The 20,346-nt window shown below is 40.9% G+C and overlaps 1 protein-coding gene across 5 annotated transcripts in view; it reads right to left on the minus strand.

Annotated features, from left to right (window-relative positions):
* KIF6 (kinesin family member 6) overlaps nucleotides 1-20,346 on the minus strand; it is a 386,396-nt gene that overhangs the window by 348,955 nt on the left and 17,095 nt on the right. The window contains exon 1 of one of the 5 annotated variants that reach the window (XM_060615408.3): nucleotides 7,590-7,677. The exons of the other annotated variants lie outside the window; for them this stretch is intronic. Within the exon in view, the coding sequence (XP_060471391.3) occupies nucleotides 7,590-7,639 (50 nt within the window). The 5' untranslated portion in view covers nucleotides 7,640-7,677. Of the gene's footprint in view, nucleotides 1-7,589; nucleotides 7,678-20,346 lie in introns of those variants that run through there. 5 annotated transcript variants of the gene reach the window in all.

The following is a 20,346-nucleotide window of genomic DNA, read 5'->3' on the forward strand; positions in this document are numbered from 1 at the left end:
GAAAAGGCTAGAAGGGATATGGGTAAGTGAGGGCATTGTTTTATTTTAAGATAGAAGATACTAGAAAATACTGAGGAGAATGATCCCACAGATTTGAAAAATCAACAATGCTGCACAAAAAAAGAAAGCTGTGAATACAATATGCTGGAGAAGACAAGAGAAGAAGACCTCAGGAAACCAATGGAGGGCTGACCGACCTCGGGCAGGGAGAGGGGAGCTCTGTCTACCATAACAGGAAGGAAGTCACAGAGTTGGCTACAGATGCTGGTAGATATGGTGGTAGGAGGATAGTGCGTGTCTCATTGGGTCTATTTACTCAGTGAAGTATGAAGAAGCTGAGAGAAGGAAGAGGGAAAGGAATATAGGAAGCTTGAGAAGAATTAAACTGGGAAGCGGTCATCTCTGAGAGTGAGAAAGCTAACGTACCAGGAAAGTGTAGTAGGACTCTCAGGTACACCAAGTGCCTACTTGAGGTGTGTGGCATGAGTTTATGGTGAGACCAACCACTGCAATGTTTTTCTCTAGCAGTGTCAGAGGCCTAAGCATAGGCATGGCGTAGGTGGATGGTTTAGGTTCAACAAGAGAAGGGGTTTTGCTGAGTACATGGCAGAGAAAGAGGTGGAAAGATAAGTGCGTTTCTTGGCCATGGACCCCACCCTACACGGGGCTCAGCAGTTGTAAACAGGTAAAACTGATGGCAGGTATACTGGTTGAATGGCTATAGCTCTTTCAACCTTCCAGACCCTTAGAAAAACTTCTACTCCTTTTCTTCTCCTCCATTTTGGCAATCTCCGTACTTACTCTTCCTTTGTTGCTAAGTGAACTCAGAGATAACAAAATGTAATGCAAAAATCTGCTGTTTAAGTGCTTGTTTTAATTGATTTTAATGACTTTTTTTTTTGGAAATTTTGTTATTTTAGAACGAGGGTTGGGTTCTAAAACATCACTGAATTTATTTATTTATTTATTTATTTATTTATTTTTTTCAACGTTTTTTATTTATTTTTGGGACAGAGAGAGACAGAGCATGAATGGGGGAGGGGCAGAGAGAGAGGGAGACACAGAATCGGAAACAGGCTCCAGGCTCCGAGCCATCAGCCCAGAGCCTGACGCGGGGCTCGAACTCACGGACCGCGAGATCGTGACCTGGCTGAAGTCGGACGCTCAACCGACTGCGCCACCCAGGCGCCCCTTTTCTTTATCTTTTTTTTTTTTTTTTTTTTTTTTTTTTTTTACATCACTGAATTTAAATACCCCTCATTTGGATGGCAGACAAAAGAGCCCTTCAATGAAAATAAACAAATTAGCTCAACATGACATTTTCTTCTTAAGCCTTTGCCAGGACAATGGAGTAAATCATATTTGGTAAGATGTTTAGCTTAACAGCTCTGTCTAGATCTCAAACGTACGTAAAATGGTAATTTTTTTAAAGAAAAGATACCACCACATTGATCTTTTCCTGGCAATTTGCCCCCAAAAGTAGGTGCAACCAGAATTTCCCTATTTGAGCAAATCTTTGAAAATGCACTGAAGATATACCCTCTTCAGGGTGCCTGGGTGGCTTGGTCGGTAAAGCATCCGACTTTGGCTCAGGTCATGATCTCATGGCTTCTGAGTTCAAGCCCCGTATCGGGCTCTGCGCTGACAGCTCAGAGCCTGCTTCCAATTCTGTGTCCCTCTCTCGCTCTGCCCCTCCCCTGCTCGTGCTCTGTCTCTGTCTCTCAATCTCAAGAATAAATGAAACATTTTTAAAAATTAAAAAAAGAAAAAGATACACCCTCTTCACACAAAAACATTTGACCAGAAAGATGCTACCTACACCAGTCAGTCACGTGGCCAATCTGAAATTTTTCAATAAGCAGCTCTCTCTCACAGTCTTAAAGCCACAATTTGTTTCAGAATAGATACAACACCAAGGTAAGCAGTTGGAGAGAATATAAATGATTGCTTGTGCTCACAGATTTGAATTTCTGATCAAATTCCCTAGTTTGGCAGTTGAAGCCCGCGGTAATAATGGGGTTCCAGGCAACAAGAAGAGAAAACTGCCAAGAAACTCTGGCCTTCTCTCATGACCCAACCGCCCACGTTAGAAAAAATGACTGGGAAGCAAATTTGTCAAGAACAGGACCTTCACTACAGAATAACCACCCAAAACCCGAACTATAAACAGCCACTCATTCAAAAGCACTATTTTTAACAAGAGCACCTGAATCACAAATTGTGTGTTTTTCTTCTTTGACTCCTAAAAACCAAATGCATTTTTCAAGTTTGCATATACCTGAGACCAGCGTAATTACAGGCTATCGTCCTGTGAAGTTTCAATGATCCAAGAATCCCAAAGAGACTGTAAGAGAGCTGTTTCTTTATTCTCACTATTTTAGCATGAAGAAATGAGTCTACACTTTGGGAAGCTGCTGTGTTGGAAAAAACGTGAACTGCCAAATAAGTCAATCCAGAAGCAGCATAGTGTAGCAACTGAGGGTACCTAAGAGTCCAGAATCAACACACTGCAGCTGCACTCAATAGCAGCTCCACAACACAAGGCCAAGAGGATGGAAAATGTGACAGGTTACACCACAGAAGAGGCTGGAGGACAATGAACAATGAATAATGGGTGGTGACTGCAGGGGGCAGGGCAGAAGAAGACACATCCCCAGCACAAAGCAGACAATAAAACGATGACCATGTCAGCTCTGGGAACGAACTGACAGGACCAAAATTATGTAAAAACTAGGTCACTGTGAGAAATGAATACTAACTCCTAATGTCAGGCTCTTAAGAAGAAAAGAAGCTAAATGTGAGCCTTTGATGAGTTTCTATTTTAAAGAGACAACTTAGTTGTGGGCAAAGAATTTTTTTCTAATAGGGCTGAGGATAATAAGTAAAATTTGAACTTCTTATTTCTTAACATCAAAGGATATCATTCTTCCAATCTTTCCTGGGTAACAGAAAAAAAAAAAAAAATCACTATCTTTTGAAGTAGTCAGATAAAAGTTCCAGGTGGGGAGAGAGCACTGGCAGTAAGTAATTTGATCAATCTATATGTGTCAACAACATGAGTTAATGTTAATATATTTTGTTATTATGAATACTTCCAAAACTGATGAAATCACTATTGCTCATATTATCATACGTGGGTATAGCGTGGTGGTTAAGATCGTATAGTCTGGGGCCAAGCTTTAATCCTGGCTCTATCACATATTAGCCATCTTTGCAGGTCACTGAGTGTTTCTGTGTTTCACTTTCTCTTCCTCTAGAATAAGGATACCATTTGTGATTACTTAATTGTATACATGAAGGGATTAAAATAATTAGTCCATGTAAGTGAGGATCCCAACAGGAGATAGATGGTACACTCCATTCACTGAGGGCCTGTTTAAAGAGATGTGGGGCACAAGAAAGAGCTACTGAAACGTGGGACTTGTAGTCAAGTATCTGACATCACCTCCGGGCTTTCAAGTACAAAGGAAAAGAAAGATTCTGCAACCCAGAAGGAAAGAGAGTTACAGAGAGTAGGCTGCCTTGAGAAGTAATTGATCTTCTTCAGTCTAAAGAAAACAGCCAACCCAAGGTGAGCTTGCAGGGAGGAAAGTACTGGGGGGAATGTCTGACCTCTCTGTCCCTTCCCCTCTGATCTCTTGCTGGGCCTTTCCATTGGCTGACACCACACAGAAGCTGGAGGGCAGGAAGCAGGTTGATGAGCCCACCACACAGGCCCCACGATGGGGCGAGACCAGGTGAGAAAGGGAAGACAGGAGATCTGGGAGAGGAAAAGAAGAAATCTAGCTCAAGCACTCCTACGTACTAAAACTATCTGATGATTTGAGGCTTCTTTGCTTCTACGAGTCACATTAACTGTAATTTATTATATCATACCAATCAGTACCAATCCTAAGATTAATTCCAGCTAGACTGCAGCTCAAGATTCCTATCACCTTATTTTCATTTTGATATAGACCAGAGACCAGAAACTCATTATTTACTCAACTTATTATGACCCAGGAGAACAGAATGAGAAAAGAAATATCACAGGAACTAGTTGTAGGCTTTCTCAGATTGCGCCCACAGGAAGCTGCGACAGTATCTCATGACCAAGCCAAACCCACGTCTGAGATATATTCTCCAGAGCTTTGGGCTTCTCCAGCAGAACAAATGGAGTCATGAGAAAGCAAACGACTGTATAATTGGGCTTTTTATTTATCATGAATAAAGACTATCTAATTCTGAAATATATTCCCTGCAGGAAATGCTTAGAAATAGCAACCTGACACACACTTTCTTATCACTGAGAAATATACTATAAACAAGATATAAAAATACTGAAATTATGAAAAAGTTTATTTTTAAGTGCAAAATGTAAGAATTAAATATCAGGTCATGAAATGCTGCTGTCACATAGTTTAATAATAATACACATTTCCATATACTTTTGGTCACAAAGCCAAACATAAGGTGCCATTTTAAATGTTAACAAATCACATTTTTATTATCTAATTAATTCCAACCACAGGACAGCATGCATCATTTAGCAAATGGGGAAAGGTCAAAACATATCTTTGTATTTATACAATTAGAATATTATTAAATTTTTATTAGGTACTTTATAAGGTAACATTTACTAATACACTGATATAAACTAAGATAATACTTCCTTTTAATCTATATGCCAAATGATTACACAAAAGCATCTCTAAGGGGGGTTTCAGTGCTATATTATGGTGAAAGAGAAGTGAATCTAAACAGGTGGTAAACACTGATATAAGGTACTGATACAACCAAGACTAGGGAAATAGGCAGAAGGCAGTTCTGGAAAGTCTTACATGGGAGGCCTCGAATAAGGGGCTTAAACTTCAATCTGTAGACAACAGCAAGTCACTGAAGGTTTTCAGCTCTGATTGTTTGGACCGTGAACCCAAACTGCAGAATGACCAGGGGAAGGGAGGAGTTAGGGCTGGACGCCAGCTGGAGGAGCAGGCGGGCAGGCCTAAACTGCAGCCAGCGTGGTGAGTGGACAGACAAGGGCAACCGGAAAGAGAGAGTGAGTGAGGCACAGGGAAAGCCAGGAAGAAGGGAGGGAAAAACGGACTGTGAAGGAAGAATGGACAGGACTGACTGACTGAATATGGAGGACAAGGGTAAAGGTGGCTCGAGATGACCTCAAGATGTCAAGCATGAACAATGCCATGCCATTTGGGAGAGAGATCAGGAGGAAGGGCAGGTGGGGGATGACTGCATTAAGGTGATAAGCCAACAAAGGGAGAAGAGAAGGCCATCCCGATGGAAAAGGCCATAAGCAGGAGAAGACGCAGGGACAGAAGGCCATCTGCATAGTTTAATCCATAGACGGAGACGTGAACTTCAGGGAAGAAAATATACAGACAGTATCACAGCGATAAGGGCTGGAAGTAGGATTTCCAGTTAAAATAGAGGACACCCCATTAAATTTGAATTTAGATAAGTACAAATAATTTTTTTAGTATAAGTATGACCCATGCCACATTTGGGACATATATGAAAACTTTATTCGTTACTTATCTGAAATTCAAATTTAACTGGGCACCTTGTATTTTCATTTGCTAAATCCAGCAATGCTAGTTGGATGTGAATTAGGAGACAAGCTTCTGCGAGAGGCAGACTGAACTAGAGACAAAGGTCTGTGTGGTAAATTTAGTTAAGAGAAACCCAAACTTAAAACTAAGGAAAATGAGACTTTCTATGCTTGATTTTTTTTTAAACCACCTAATTTCCCCAAAGTAGCCGTTGCCATCCTTTTCATAACATGATGGCCGTAAGGAGACACGCGGCATTTTGGCTTAATGTAAGGTCACTGGACTAGGCCACTCAGAATCATGCTCTAGAAGAATTTTATTGAGGAAGTTTCACACTTGCTTTCTTGTCTGTCCTTCTAATCTCAGAGAGGTTGAAAACATCAGGTAAATTGCCACACAACTTTTGCAATATAAAATTATGATATACAACTCATCACCGTGAGGCTTTAACCACATTTGAACATGTTTACGGTTCAAATAAAACATGTTATGTGGTTTTATATGTCTAACAAAGAAGACTGATGGTTATATCACTGAGATATTTCTGAACCTCTGTTCATTATTTTGTCAAGTAATCTCTAAGGGGAAATATTTTTACCATACCCACACTTTAATAAATTTACTTGAGGCTACTTAATATACAACCCTATTGTGTTCTTACTGTTCCTTAAAGGATTTTCAGTATGTGAGGTGAAACAGAAGAGTTATACTCAACAATTTCTTTTCATAAGAAAAGAGTGTGCTGTACTTAATATATGTAAGCCTCACTTTTAAAAGAGACACAACAATGCACCAGCTAGTTAGGACAGAAATGAAACAGCCTGTCAGCATCAGGAGGGCTACCATCAACTCTCACCCACCAATTCATTTTGGGAAGAATGGTAGAAGTAACAGATGGCATCTGTGAGAACAGTGGTCACACGTGGTATCAGTGCAGAGCCACACTGCCCAAGTCAACATGCACACAGACCCCTGGAAAGTCAGTACACACAGGACTCTGAGAAGATCTACCAAGAGCCACTTTATAGCATGTCTGAGGCCTTATGTAAGAGAAGGAAGGGAGCTCTTAAGGGTACCAAACTAGCATAAATCCAGAAATATTAAGACTCTTCCTAAGTTGGATCACGTGGTCTTCTGGTTCCATAACCAATGTCTGCTATACATCTTAGGAGATCAAGTATGAGGCAGAGACTCCTGGTTGCCTCCTAGTGGTCACTCCCCCCCCCTTCTTTCTTAGCAGGCAAACCCCAGATTTTAGCTGGGTACATAGCCAACTACAAGAATGACATTTCCCTCCTCACTTCCCGCATGGTGTGGCCATGTGACTAAGTTAAGGCTCGAGATCTGAGTGGAAATGGTGTGTGGGACTGGCAATTATTCTCTTCAGAAAAGAACAGCTACAACCCTCTTCTCCTCTCTCCTTCTTGCTGTCTACAAGGAACATCTTTGCACTGGAGCTCAAGCAGCCATCTTGTGCCACAGGGTGGTGTAAAATAAGGATGGCAAGACAAGAGAGAAGGTGCCTGGGTCTCCGGTGGTCCTGGAGTTTCCAAGACGGCCTTGGACTGCCTACATTCAGGTTTCTTTTATGTGAGATAATAAACACTCATCTCTTTAAACCACTATTAAGTTTTTCTGTTACTCACAGATGTATCAATGCCTCATGATTCAACTAGAATGCATGCATATATATGCAAAATATTACAAAGTGTTTACAGCCTAACACGTAGTAGAAACCTACTGCATGTTAGTTCTTTTTTATCTAGTATAACTACAATCAACCCCAAACATACAGATACCAGAAATCCATTATTAGACAGATGAACTAATCGTTAGATAGAAGGACAGGGCCAAAATGTAAACAAGCCCCGTTCTTGTTCTTCACTTTCTATAGTTACCCTTGAATGTCCTCAAGCCTTAAAGGTCTCACAGCCATCTTCACATTGTTGTTGTTGTTGTTTTACTTTGTTTTTTTATGGTTTTGTTTACTTTGTCTGTTTATTCAAGGCAGAGATTGATCTGTCCAGTTTGTTTTCTTACCTTATTCTCAGATCACCAGTATCATGTCCTTTGGCAGAACTTCTCCCCATCTCCAAGTGCTATGGGTAGAGCTACCAATCAGGTTGGGGAGATCTGGGTAAAAAAGAGTACCCCCATCATCTAGTGATAGTGATTTGTCTGGGACTGGCCATGCAACTCCAGACCTTCACATGATCATTCTACTGAAGCTAGTAGGAAAGATCAATGTCCTATTTTGAGGGTTGGGGTTCTCCAGGCCTGTTAATTTGGAGCTGCCAGCCACAAGGAGGAAACTGAGACTAGTAACATAAGCCCGTAAATTCCTTTTTCTAGGATTTGAGGTAGGTTTATATGTCTTGTCATTGAGAAAGTTCTGGAGACTAACAGTAGACTGGTCATTTTTCCATGGTTCAATGATATTAAAGATAAAATAGATTGGGAATCAACAACTTTTTAGGGGCACCTGGGTGGCTCAGTCGTTAAACATCCAAATCTTGGTTTCGGCTCAGGTCACGCTCTCATGGTTTGCAAGTTCAAGCCCCACATCAGGCTCTGTGCTAGGATTCTGTCTCTCCATCTCTCTCTGCCCCTCCCCCACACCTGCATGTGTGCTCTCTTGCTCTGTCACTCTCTCAAAATAAATAAATAAACTTAAGAAAAAACTTTCTAGTATCTATCTTAGGATCTTTCTAGTTTCATGAAATTTTAATTCACATTACTCATATAATATTATGAGTATCACATGGAAACTGAGATATCTTTGGAGACATGCCTTCATCTAATACAGATATGAAATTACTGTCATGATTTTCAACCTTCTAATTGTACTTAAAGAAGTAATCAAGTTTTTATGTCATATCAACATTGAGAAATTAGTTTCAGTGTGCTATTTAAGCATTTCGTTATTCTGGTGGCTTCTTTGGAAATTCAAATTTTATTGTCCTGATATAAATACTCCCTCTACCAGAAACATACTGATAGCACAGCAACTTTGAGTAACAATTTCTCCCATTAAAGGAGCAATTCCATTTTTTAAGGTAGCATGCAGCACAAGTTTGCTATTAAAAAAAAAAAAAAAGGATACTTCCTAGTTTAATAACAACTCTGACTTTGTCTCAATGAGAAAACAATTTAGTGTTCTCACAATAAACCGAAATTAAATCAGAAGTAAAAGGAATACTAGTTTTCAAAGATCCTAGTGCTTGAGAGTGAGCACAAGCTAGTAAATGCATTTCTACAGAGCTATGAAGAATATTTTATCTCTGAATAAGAGTAATTCCTGACACAATTGCCTACTCACCTAAATTAAGAATGAAAATACAGACACTCCTAACAGGGTCTCACAGGAGATAAATATTCTTAACAAGCAAATAAAGAATTCAGCCACTGGGGTTTTCCTTTATTTTCAACTGTTTAAGCTTTTATAACAAAGTTTTTAGTGTTCTGGAAGCCTTTTATGGCTACAATTATATGAACAACACGATTTAATTAGCATGCATGAGTATATGATTCTATAATGGGGATTTTCATTAATTAAAATAGCTGGAAATACAAAAGCATTCGCTGTAAACAATTTGAGGAATCAAGAACCTAATTTGCCTATTGCACAACAAAGAAAAATGCACTGCAGTAATGTGAATAATTTTGGCTTGCAGAGCGACTGCACATTTATCTAACAATTTCAGACTTCACTCATTCCACAAACACCGGGTATCTACAGCTTACTAGTGCTTGGGAGTCACCAACAGAACAGAAATTCTACATTCTAATTCTGACATTCTAGCAGATAGAATGTAGATGGATAATGTACAACAGACATAATACACTGGAAAATTATATATGTCAGAAGGTGGTAAGTTCTATAGAAAAAAAAAAAGGAAAAAGAGTAAGATAAGAGGGTCAGTGACAGCTGGGGAGAGGGACGGGATGCAGTTTTAATCAGGATCATCAGCATGTGCCTCAATAAGAAGGTGACATTTGAGCAAAAACTTTAAAAAGGTGACAGCGTGAACTAAACATGGGTATGTAGGAGAAGATCATTCCAGGCAGAAAAAAACAGCCAAAGCAAAAGCCCTATCTGAGGCTGAAGATTTCTGGAGGGTTAAAACCTGAAACAGCAAAGGGGAGAATATAACAAAAAAAGAAAAACGCTTTAAGGTAAGTGCCCCTTTGCTTACAAGGGAGAAACAAATCTTGGAAGACTGTTTTGGGTAGAGCTGATTACATTCTTTGTGAGGCCTAGTGCACAATGAAAATGCAGAGCCCCTTTGTTCAAAAGGAGAAAAAGTGCTGTCAGGGGTATTAAAATATAAAGCTTTTTTCCTCAAAAATATTTTAGTACTTAGAGGGATTATTTATAATTCAAGGGAGAATGGTATTACACGAGTAATGATAAACTTTCAACTTGAAAAAAAATAATAAATTGGCATTATAATTTTATACATATAACACTTTACTATATAATGTTTATATAAGATAATTTATATGATAATACTTTATTAATATGTCTTGATCGATCATATAATTTTCCTGGCTTGCTTTTACTACATATTCATTTATTAGGTCATCAAAATTTATATCTTTAGCAACTTCATTTTCTTTTTTTAAGGATTATTTATTTATTTATGTTTTATTATATATAATTTATTGTCAAGTTGGTTTCCATACAACACCCAGTGCTCATCCCAACAGGTGCCCTCCTCAATGCCCATCACCCACCTTCCCCTCTCCCCCACCGCCCCCCAACCCTCAATTTGTTCTCAGTATTTAAGAGTCTCTTATGGTTTGCCTCGTTGCCTCTCTGTAACTTTTTTTTTTAACCCCCTTCCCCTCCCCGCCTGGTCTTCTGTTAAGTTTCTCAGGATCCACATATGAGTGAAAACATATGGTATCTGTCTTTCTCTGCCTGACTTATTTCACTTAGCATAACACTCTTCAGTTCTATCCACATTGCTACAAAAGGCCATATTTCGTTCTTTATCATTGCCAAGTAGTATTCCATTGTATATATAAACCACATCTTCTTTATCCATTCGGCAGTTGATGGACATTTAGGCTCTTTCCATAATTTGGCTATTGTTGAAAGTGCTGCTGTAAACATTGGGGTATAAGTGCCCTTATGCATCAGCACTCCTGTATCCCTTGGGTAAATTCCTAGTAGTGCTATTGCTGGGTCATAGGGTAGATCTATTTTTAATTTTTTGAGGAACCTCCATACCGTTTTCCAGAGTGGCTGCACCAGTTTGCATTCCCACCAACAGTGCAAGAGAGTTCCTGTTTCTCCACATCCTCTCCAGCATCTATAGTCTCCTGATTTGTTCATTTTAGCCACTCTGACCGGCATGAGGTGGTATCTCAGTGTGGTTTTGATTTGTAGCAACTTCATTTTCAATTGATATAACTGAAAGCTATTAGCAAATGCAAAATCATAGTTTTTCTTTCTGAAAGTTATTTTTCTTGCGATGAGGACTTTTTGCATCTATTCTCTTAGCAACCTTTAAATATACAATACAGTACCATTAACTATCGTCACCATGGTGGGCAGAGGCGGTCAAAATAATTTCCAGTTATAAAATAAGTAAGTCATGGAGGTATAATATACAAATAATTTTTGATGATTTTTACTTTTGAGAAAGATCTTTCTGCTGATACAACTGTTACTGGAGCTATTATGAGTATTTTACAGACTATGAAAACATTGAAATAAATTTCTTATAAATTATTTCAAAATACAAATTTTAGTACATCTAAGCTGACAAATCTCACAAATATGTCTCTAAAAAGACTGACCTCTTCATACAAATCAGTCTCATGTAAGTTTGAATGTAATTTTAAATGCAAATATACTCAATGCATTTATTTTTTGTATTTTTATTTTTTAACGTCTATTCATTTTTGAGAGACAGAGCCTGAGTGGGGGAGGAACAGAGAGAGAGTGAGACACAGAATCTATCTGAAGCAGGCTCCAGGCTCTGAGCTGTCAGCACAGAGCACGACATGGGGCTCGAACTCACGGACAGCGAGATCATGACCTGAGCTAAGTTGGACGCTCAACCAACTGAGCCGCCCAGGTGCCCCTACCCAATGCATTTTAATATTTGCTGACATCTCCTGTAACTAGTGAAGGTAAGAACAAGAAACTAAAAGTAGCTTCATAATTTGTGCATACTCCCAAACACCTATTTATATGTTTTATCTCTGTATCTCTGATTACAAGGAAGAATTTAATTTTAAAACTATCTCCCTCATTAATTCATTCATCTGAAGCTTCATAACCAAATAGCGTCCTTTTCTGTTGAATAGATCTTAAATTTAATTTGTTTCTAAGGCTGTGGACATGTGCTTTACTTGCAGCATTTTCAAAGCTGAAAATTCTAACCTATTTGAAGAATTCTACCAACTCTGTGATATGCTTTATGTCCACTTTTATTTTGTAATAGCTTACTGATATAGTTTGCACGCTGAGTGCCAGCAGTTCCTGTTCTGGTGCTCAGGCCGGAGCGTTAAATATCAGACGCCGCCAGGGCCAGCTCTGGGGACACACAGGACAGCCAGCCTCCCGGAGAAGCCCCTGGGAAGACCCCGCTGTTCTGCTATGATGCCGTTCTGCTGATGTTACGGTGGTCACTCCCGCCATCTAGGTCCGTATCCCAGCGTGACCACCCCCTCGGGGTCCTGTAGCACCCTGGACTGCTCTCAGGTGTGCAGCTGGCCAAATGCTACTGGGTGGGTGCTGCGTGCTACGCCCAAGTCCATGTGCATACCAACTGTCACCTGGACCACAAGCACGTGCACATCATGCTGCTCCAGGGGCCTCCTCTCTTCAGGTATGTGTTCCTTTTCCCACTGGACATCACTTACAAAATGTTGGTTCAAAGATAAAATTATTAGGAACTTCAAGATGGCAACAGTGGGGGGTTAAACCCAGCATGGGGCCCTTCTCAGCGTAGGACATACTGACTGCAAAGCCAAGGTCCATGAAGCCAGCCAGAGCTGGTTCTAGGCCGTCATAAAGAGTTGGGCTTTTTCTCCGAATGAAAGAGGGAGCCATTGAAGGGCTTTGAGCATAGAAATGACACGATACATTTCCCTTGCAGTTACTAGTGAAGAATATAAGTTTGCACTTCACACTAGAGAACTGGACTCCGACTCCTCAGATTCAAGCATTAAACGTGACTTACACAACCATCATGTTGCTTTTGACATTCAGTATCATCAAAAAGTAATTTTTTAAAAAACACTATCTTGTACAATCTAAATATACATAGTTTTTATTTTGTCAGTCACATCTCAATGAAACTAGAAGAAAAACTAATTTCTAAATCTTTTATTCAGGCCAACATTAGGTCTAAACAAAGTAGATCAAGTCTATTCATAAAATGTGACCTTGATTTAATTAGATACATTTGGCCACAATCAACAAAAACTAAGGGAAGCAGGGTAACTATGAGAGAATGAAAACATAAAGAAGCAGGGATTTCCACCAGGCCTCTAGACCACTTGGGACCTTCTCCTTATGTGTCAGTTACAAATTGGCAGAGGCTATGATGACCCACAGCTGTCACCAACGTGTGGTCGACAGTGACCCCTTCAGACTCTCATTCTCTACCTCAGTCTTCCAGCTTCTGCTCCTGCTCCAGCAGTCTGCTTTGTCCATATTTGCCCAGTTTATTCTGCCAAGAGTGGTACTCAAACAGCCCCAGTCCATTTCTATTTGGGTAACACTTTTAGCCTAGATCCACCTGCTAAGCCATGGGAAGCCTTGCATCGTGGCCCTTGACTCAGATTCCTTCTTCTGACCCCATCGGCCACAGCTGCCAGGAACAATGTCACAACCATTAAGAAACTATGGGTAGGATAGTCTTCCCTGATCAGCATCTGTGGGGATGACAGGCTTGGAAACGACATGACTGAACGCTTGCTGAAAATGTCTTCTGACACACAGCTTAACATCTTTCATTTCAGTATATCACCATGCCTGAAATGCTATCAGTCTTGGCCTGATTTTGGTAAACAAGGATCTTTTTGTATAACAAAAATTCCTCCAAGACAGTTAAGATTTACTTGTAGTGCCTGATATATAGCTAGCACTCAATAAATGTTAGCTGAATGAGTGATGAATAATGGTTAATTTAACCTAATTGTTTTCCTCGGAGAATAGCTACATTAAGCGAAGACATTTTATGGACAAAAGAAAGAAACGTCATCTGGAGGACGTGAATATTTGACAATGCACAGGAAAAAGGCACAGTGGTGGTTAAAGGGCCACACAAAGATCATGGATTCTGGAGTACAGTAAGAAAAAATCCAGGAGGTGGGAAGTAAAAGGGAAGGCACAGTTCACTTCCCACACCTGCCTACCTCCAACCCTAAGAGAGGCTGAGACAGAATTGACATCTCAGTTCTGCCTGTTTATAACAACCAGGAGGAAAGAGTCAACACTGTTCAATGTTCATGAAAGTCAAATAGGACTGAAAGCTGCCCACTGACTCAGTGACACGAACATCACTGGTGAATTTAGCAAGGGTAATCTCAGTGAAATGCAATGAAATACACAAACCCATTGCTCTGAGATACAGCAATCTGAGGCTCAAAAGACTATGAAAGAAAGACATACTCTGGTGTCAGCTCCACAACCTTACTACTGGATGACCCTGAAGAAGTCAATTAAATGCTCTGAGCCCCAGTTTTCTCATCTAAAAGGGGAATAACCAGATCTGTCCACCCAGAGGGCTGTAAAAACTAAGTGAGAGAATACATGTGCATCTGCTGTAAGATTAGCAAATCTCTGTATGGGATCAAGCGTATTCTCGTGGTTATCAAATAACAATAAGTTTGTTCATGTTATTTAGCCAGAAGTACATTAAAAATCTGACCAAAAACACCTGGCCAAGCACAAGGGTAGCCAAATTCACTGAGAATGACAGACATTTCTGCTAAAAGAGTTGTACTCCAAGTGAAGCGACTTTCAAATGAAGAAGATATTTAGATCATGCACTGAATAAATTTATTGCCCTATTTTCCCCAACAATTTAAACAACATATTTTAATTATGGTTGTGCTTTCTGACAGTCAATTGTAAATTCAAATAACTACAGTAAAGATCTTGCCAGCTGTAATCAATCACTACACATTTGTGTAGGCAGGACTTTCCAGAAGGCTTTGCATTCCATTCGCGTTCTTTGTAGATCATTCTTTGGGAGGATAAGAAGGTGAATAATAATAACTAGAAATATCTTTGGATCATCTGTGACTGCATTCTCAAGTCCTGAAGTAAAGATCTCTGAGAAAATTGCCAATTTGTGATCAGGAGAAACCAAATCTAACAAGAGTCGGGGGAGGGGGGGGAAATCCATAAAGAAAAGCTTCATAACTTGGTAAAATCCTGAACTGGAATGAAAAATCTTTGTCTAGAAAAATGCTGGTGAGGAGCCAAAAACGGATGATAGTTAATACTTCCTGAGCACACACTGTGTCCTGGGGCATGTGTTTTTTGTGTCCAGTTCATTTGATCATCAGGGCAAATGAAGTAGCTATTACGGTGCCATTTCCCCAGGTACAGATGAAAAACAGACACGGAATCAGTAAGTTGCCCAAACCTACACAGCTACCAAGTATTAAAGTTGGGAGACAAAGTCCCCAGTCTTGATGTGTTACACAGTCTCCCACAACTATTGCTTTACAGAAAGTGTTTAAATTCCTGAAAACTAATCATAACTAATTAATTACCTTAGCCAAATAGTTTCTGATTTCCCTGTTACTTTTTAATTGTCTTGTAAGTGTTGACAACAGAGTGTTAAACCAAGACGGGCATCCTTCTAAGCAGGGGGCCCTGCCCCCGGGAGCTCACACCCAGGAAGCCTGCCCTGGCATTAGGATAAGGTGCTTCCACTTATTTTAGAAATAAGTGGGGTCTAAATTATAAACAAACGCCAAAATTTCAGAACTGTAAAGTTGTTTGGAGTACATCTCAGGTGTCTGAGAAAGATACCACTAAAGAAAGATAGCAATGAGTACCCTTAGGTCATGAAATCTCCAACCTGAGTTTTAGTTAGTATAACAGAAGCACTTAGAGGCCTTGTTAAAACAGAATGCTCTGGGCTCGGTCAGTTGAGCGTCTGACTTCAGCTCAGGTCATGATCCTTGTGGTTTGTGAGTTCGAGCCCCACACCAGGCTCTGCGCTCAGAGCAGAGCCTGCTTCGTATCCTCTGTCCTTCTCTCTCTCTGCCCCTCCCCTGCTCACGCTTTTTCTCTCTTTGTCTCTCTCAAAAATAAACAAACCTTTATAAACAAACAAAAACCAAAACCTTCTGATTCAGAAGGTCTGGGTGAGGCCGGAGAATCTGCATTCCTAACAAGTTCCTAGGTGATATGGATGCTGCCGGTCCAGGGGCCACTTTGAGAACCACCAGACTCAAGAAAAAAGCAGTTATCCATCGGGTTATTTTCATTTCACTGAAAAGGCCTCTGTCCAAGAAACACCGCAGGAAGGAACCAAAAGTAAAACCCATTTACAAGAAACAAAGCTCATCACATCATATTCAGCAAGAAACGGAAGGCTACAGCCCCTGAAGGATAATCCTCTACATACCGATCCTCTCACTCAACAATTATTCGTTGAGTATCCAATATATACTTGATGGTGTGCTAGGAGCCGGGGACACAGCAGCAAACATAGACGAAGAGTCCTTGCCTTTACAAAGCTCACATTTGAGTGGGCAGAGGCAGGCAATAAACAAATGTAACAAGTAAACACTGTGTCTAGTCTGTGTCGGTGTTACACGCTACAAAGAAAAAGAGAGCACAGGATGGGTAAGCGTGGGGCCGCTGGGGCTGTCATCTTACATAGTGTAGTCACTGAAGGCCTCACTGAGAAGACATTTGAGCAGAGACCTGCAGGACAGGGAGGTAAAGACAGGAGCGATTGAGAGTTCCGGGCAGCGGGAGGAGCAAGTGCAAAGGCCCTGAGCCAGGAACACGCTTGTGTCCGAGAAAGAGCAATATAAAAAAGAATGTTTTTTATTACTTCTGGACAAGGCAATTTTTCTACTCTCCTCAAGGACTGATGCACAAAATGATACTGAGTATGTGAACTTTGGAATCCTGGGAAGAACATACACAGGTAATTTCTCCATTCTGGTGCCACAATGTTTTCAGAACTCAATCTTACATAAAATGTAGTCACAATTAACACCAGTTTTTGTGTCCCTTTTGGTGTCGTTTTAATCTGTTTCCCTGTTCGGGTGATTTCTGAGGAGAGCAGCCCAGACATTTCCAGGCCACGATGAGCACAAATGTGGGTGGGCAGTGCAGAAGTTAGCAGTACCCGCACCCTTATCTACTCAAGGCTCCCTGTGCCCATTCACGCAAATGGCTTCTTACCTCGAGAGCCTGTGGCTCTCTGCCCACACACTTACCCTGTGTGCCATGCTTGTTTAATTCATGTACGGGTGAGGCTACAAGGGCCGAGGTGTTAGCACCCCGGAAGTGGCCCTCAGCCAATAATGGATGGGCGTGGTTACACACAGAGGAGCTGCTTTGGCTCTTGGGTGGGACAGCCCTGAAGCATGTTCTTTGCAGTCTCCCAGAGAACACCAGTGGGTTTGAGTCCCCACTGCCCAAAGTGGTCACCTACTCTTTTCACATACCTAATGATGGCTTCCTTTCCTTCACTGTCTCACTTCCCTCCTCCCCTGCTCATGTGTCCTGGGCTCTCCTCCCAAATACACTACCTTCACACGAATCTTAGCCTCAGGATCTGCTTTATTTTTTTTTTTTTAAGTTTTCTAAATATTTGTTTGTTTGTTTGTTTGTTTAGAGAAGGCACAAGCAGAGGAGGGACAGAGAGGGAGACAGAATCCCAAGCACGCTCCACACTGTCAGCACAGAGCCCAAGGGGCTCTCTCTCATGAACCATGAGATCATGACCTGAGCCGAAATCAAGAGTCAGTCGCTTAACCAACTGAGCCATCCAGGCGCCCCTCAAGATCTGTGTTAGTAGGAGGCCTGCCAGCATAAGACACGTATCTTCTAGCTAAGGAAACACATCACTGCGAGAGCACCTCTGATCCACTGGTCAGTGTCTTTTATCATCTTTTTAATTTAAGCAATGCTATTTATTTTACCACAGACCCAGTGATTTTCATCACATGTCTCTGCTCTGTCAGAGAACTCAGACTCCCCACAGCCAAAGTGCTTCATATAACTCTCAGACCATTTTTAGTGGTATCATATCAAGTGAATCACAAATAGCTTTAACTTACAGTCATCAGTGCAAAATAATGGCTTCATGCAATTTCTTGTATGGTCACTCCTAAGAAGAGACATCCGGATTTAGACTCATTTGTTTTACCTCCAGTAGTAAATTTCATTATTTTAAACGTGCATCTTTGGTATATAACCTATGCCTATCCGGTGGACTACCATGCTCTCTGCAAGCTCACTAAATGCAGGTGGCACGGCACTATTACCCTCTCCCTTATTAAGATTTCGGTGGAGCACCTCGAGATCATCACCTTCTATAATTTCAGTGGGTTTTAAAAGCTGACACGTGTTCCTGGTTTTAAGCACAAAGTCATGTTCTCAGTTGCGGATAAAATTTTAAAAGTGCTACAGCTAAAAGTTTGAATTTAAGAATAATGGTGAAATCACAAAAGCTAGAAATGTAATGTTACCAGGAAATTTCAGCATAGCAAGAAATGGCACCAAGCACAGGTACGTGTTTGTGAACAACACATCTGGTGAAGTAAAACTGTGGCCAGAAGTTGAACAGATCTGTGGGAGCCAGTGGGTTCTTGTCTAATTTGGTGGTAACCAATGTTTGCTGCTTGAAAGCCAATATTGAGAAAAATAAAGTGTTTACTGGCAGGGATGTTTTGGTGAATGTCTAATGGAATTAACTTTATTGAGTCCCTTGGGGGAGAAGTTCTAGTCTAATGATTTAGATTACCAAATCTACTAAATAGAAGAACAAATGACACTAAAGTTTTCTCTTTTTATCAAAGTTTACTTGGGGCACCTGGGTGGCTCAGTCCGTTAAGCATCCAGCTTCGGTGCAGGTCACGATCCCATCGCTCTTGAGTTCCATGGGATTCTGTGTCCTCCTCTCTCTCTATCCCTCCCCCACTCACACTCTGTGTGTATCTCTCTCTCAAAACTAAACATTAAAAAAATTTTTTTAATTAAAAAACATAAAGTTTATTTATTTTGAGAGAGAAAGCCTCCATAATTCAACTTTTCCCCCTATAGGTAAGGTATCATTTCTTTCTCTTTGCTTTCAGGTTTTTTTCCTTTGTCTTGAGTGTTCTGAAGTTTAACTATAACTTGTCCTAGAATGGATTTGAGTTGATCCTGTTTGGGATTTGCTCAGTTTCTTAAAGCTCTAGATTTAGGCCTTTTGCCAAATTTGGGGAATTTTCAGCCATTGCTTCTTTGAATACTTTTCAACCCTGCTCTCTTTCTCCTCTCCTTGGGGACTCTGATGACATGAATATTAGATTTTTGCTAGAGTTCTCACGGGTCCCTGAGGGTTTGTTCACTTTGGTTTGGTTTTTCATTTTGTTTTCCAGCCTATTTTCTTTCTATTGTCCATATTGGGTAATGTCTATTGTTACCGCTTCAAATTCATTGATTCTTTTCTCTGACCTCTCCCTCCTGCTGGTTAGCTATCCATCAAACTTTTTATTTCAGTTATTGTACTTTTCAGTTCTAAATTCCCATTTGGTTCTCCTTTAGATCTTCTATTTTTTTGCTGAGATTTTAAATCTTTTCATGTGTTTCAAGCATGTTCATAACTGCTCATGGAAGCATTTTTGTGATAGCTGCTTAAAATCCTTGCTAGATTATTCCAGACCTATGTTATCTACATACTGGCATCTGTTGATTATTTCTTCTTATGCAAATTGATATTTTCCAGATTCCTGATATCTCCTATCTGATAAATGATTTTCAACGTATCCTGGGTAGCTTAGGTATGATGTTAATGAGATTCCTGAATATACTTAAATCTTCTTTTGGCATGCCTCCTCTGACAACATGATAGTGGGAGCAGCAAGGTGCTACCTCACCACTGCCAGGTAGGGGTGAAGGCCCAGGCTCCCCACCCAGTCTTCACACTTGTGGGGGGCCCTCATTCCTGTGGGTGGAGGCGAGAATTCAGGCTCCCTTCTAGGCCTCATCTGTCACGCCCCTGGATAGGACAGGGAGGGGCACCTGGTTGCTGCTCACTGATACCACAGCAGGGTGAGGGAGGCCTTGTTACTGCTGGTTGGTGGTGAACCCCAGGATCTCACGTGTCTTCCAATGACAACTTGGGGGAGGGAGAGGGAGAGGGAGAAGCTGTTACCTCCACATGGGGATGAGTCTTCCCACTCCTCTGATACCACCCTGACAGTGGGGGATGGGGTGCCTCGAGTAGCCAGGCCTTTGCTGTTGGGGTAGGGCGGCGGGATTTTTCCATGGTATCTGGGTGGAGCAGGGCAACTAGTCTCAAAAAGTTTCTGTCTCACTAGGCTGTCCCTTTCCTGGTCCCCTGGGTATAGAGAACAGACTTTTCTTTCCATTTTTGTCTGAGCCTGTTGGTGTTTCTGGGTTGCCAGTTTTGCCAGCATCTAGTCTGGGACACATGAGGCAAAACACACACACACACACACACGCACACACACACCCATGTCATTCCTCAGGTCTGGAGGTCCCCTGGCCAGTCTACCTTCTCAGAATCTTCTTATATTTCTTTTACATATAATGCCGAGAGTTTTTACTTACACTTAGTGAAAGGAG

This window comes from Panthera onca, chromosome B2 (assembly GCF_046562875.1).
Source record: "Panthera onca isolate mPanOnc1 chromosome B2, mPanOnc1 haplotype 2, whole genome shotgun sequence".
In the NCBI taxonomy this organism is placed as follows: Eukaryota; Metazoa; Chordata; class Mammalia; order Carnivora; family Felidae; genus Panthera; species Panthera onca.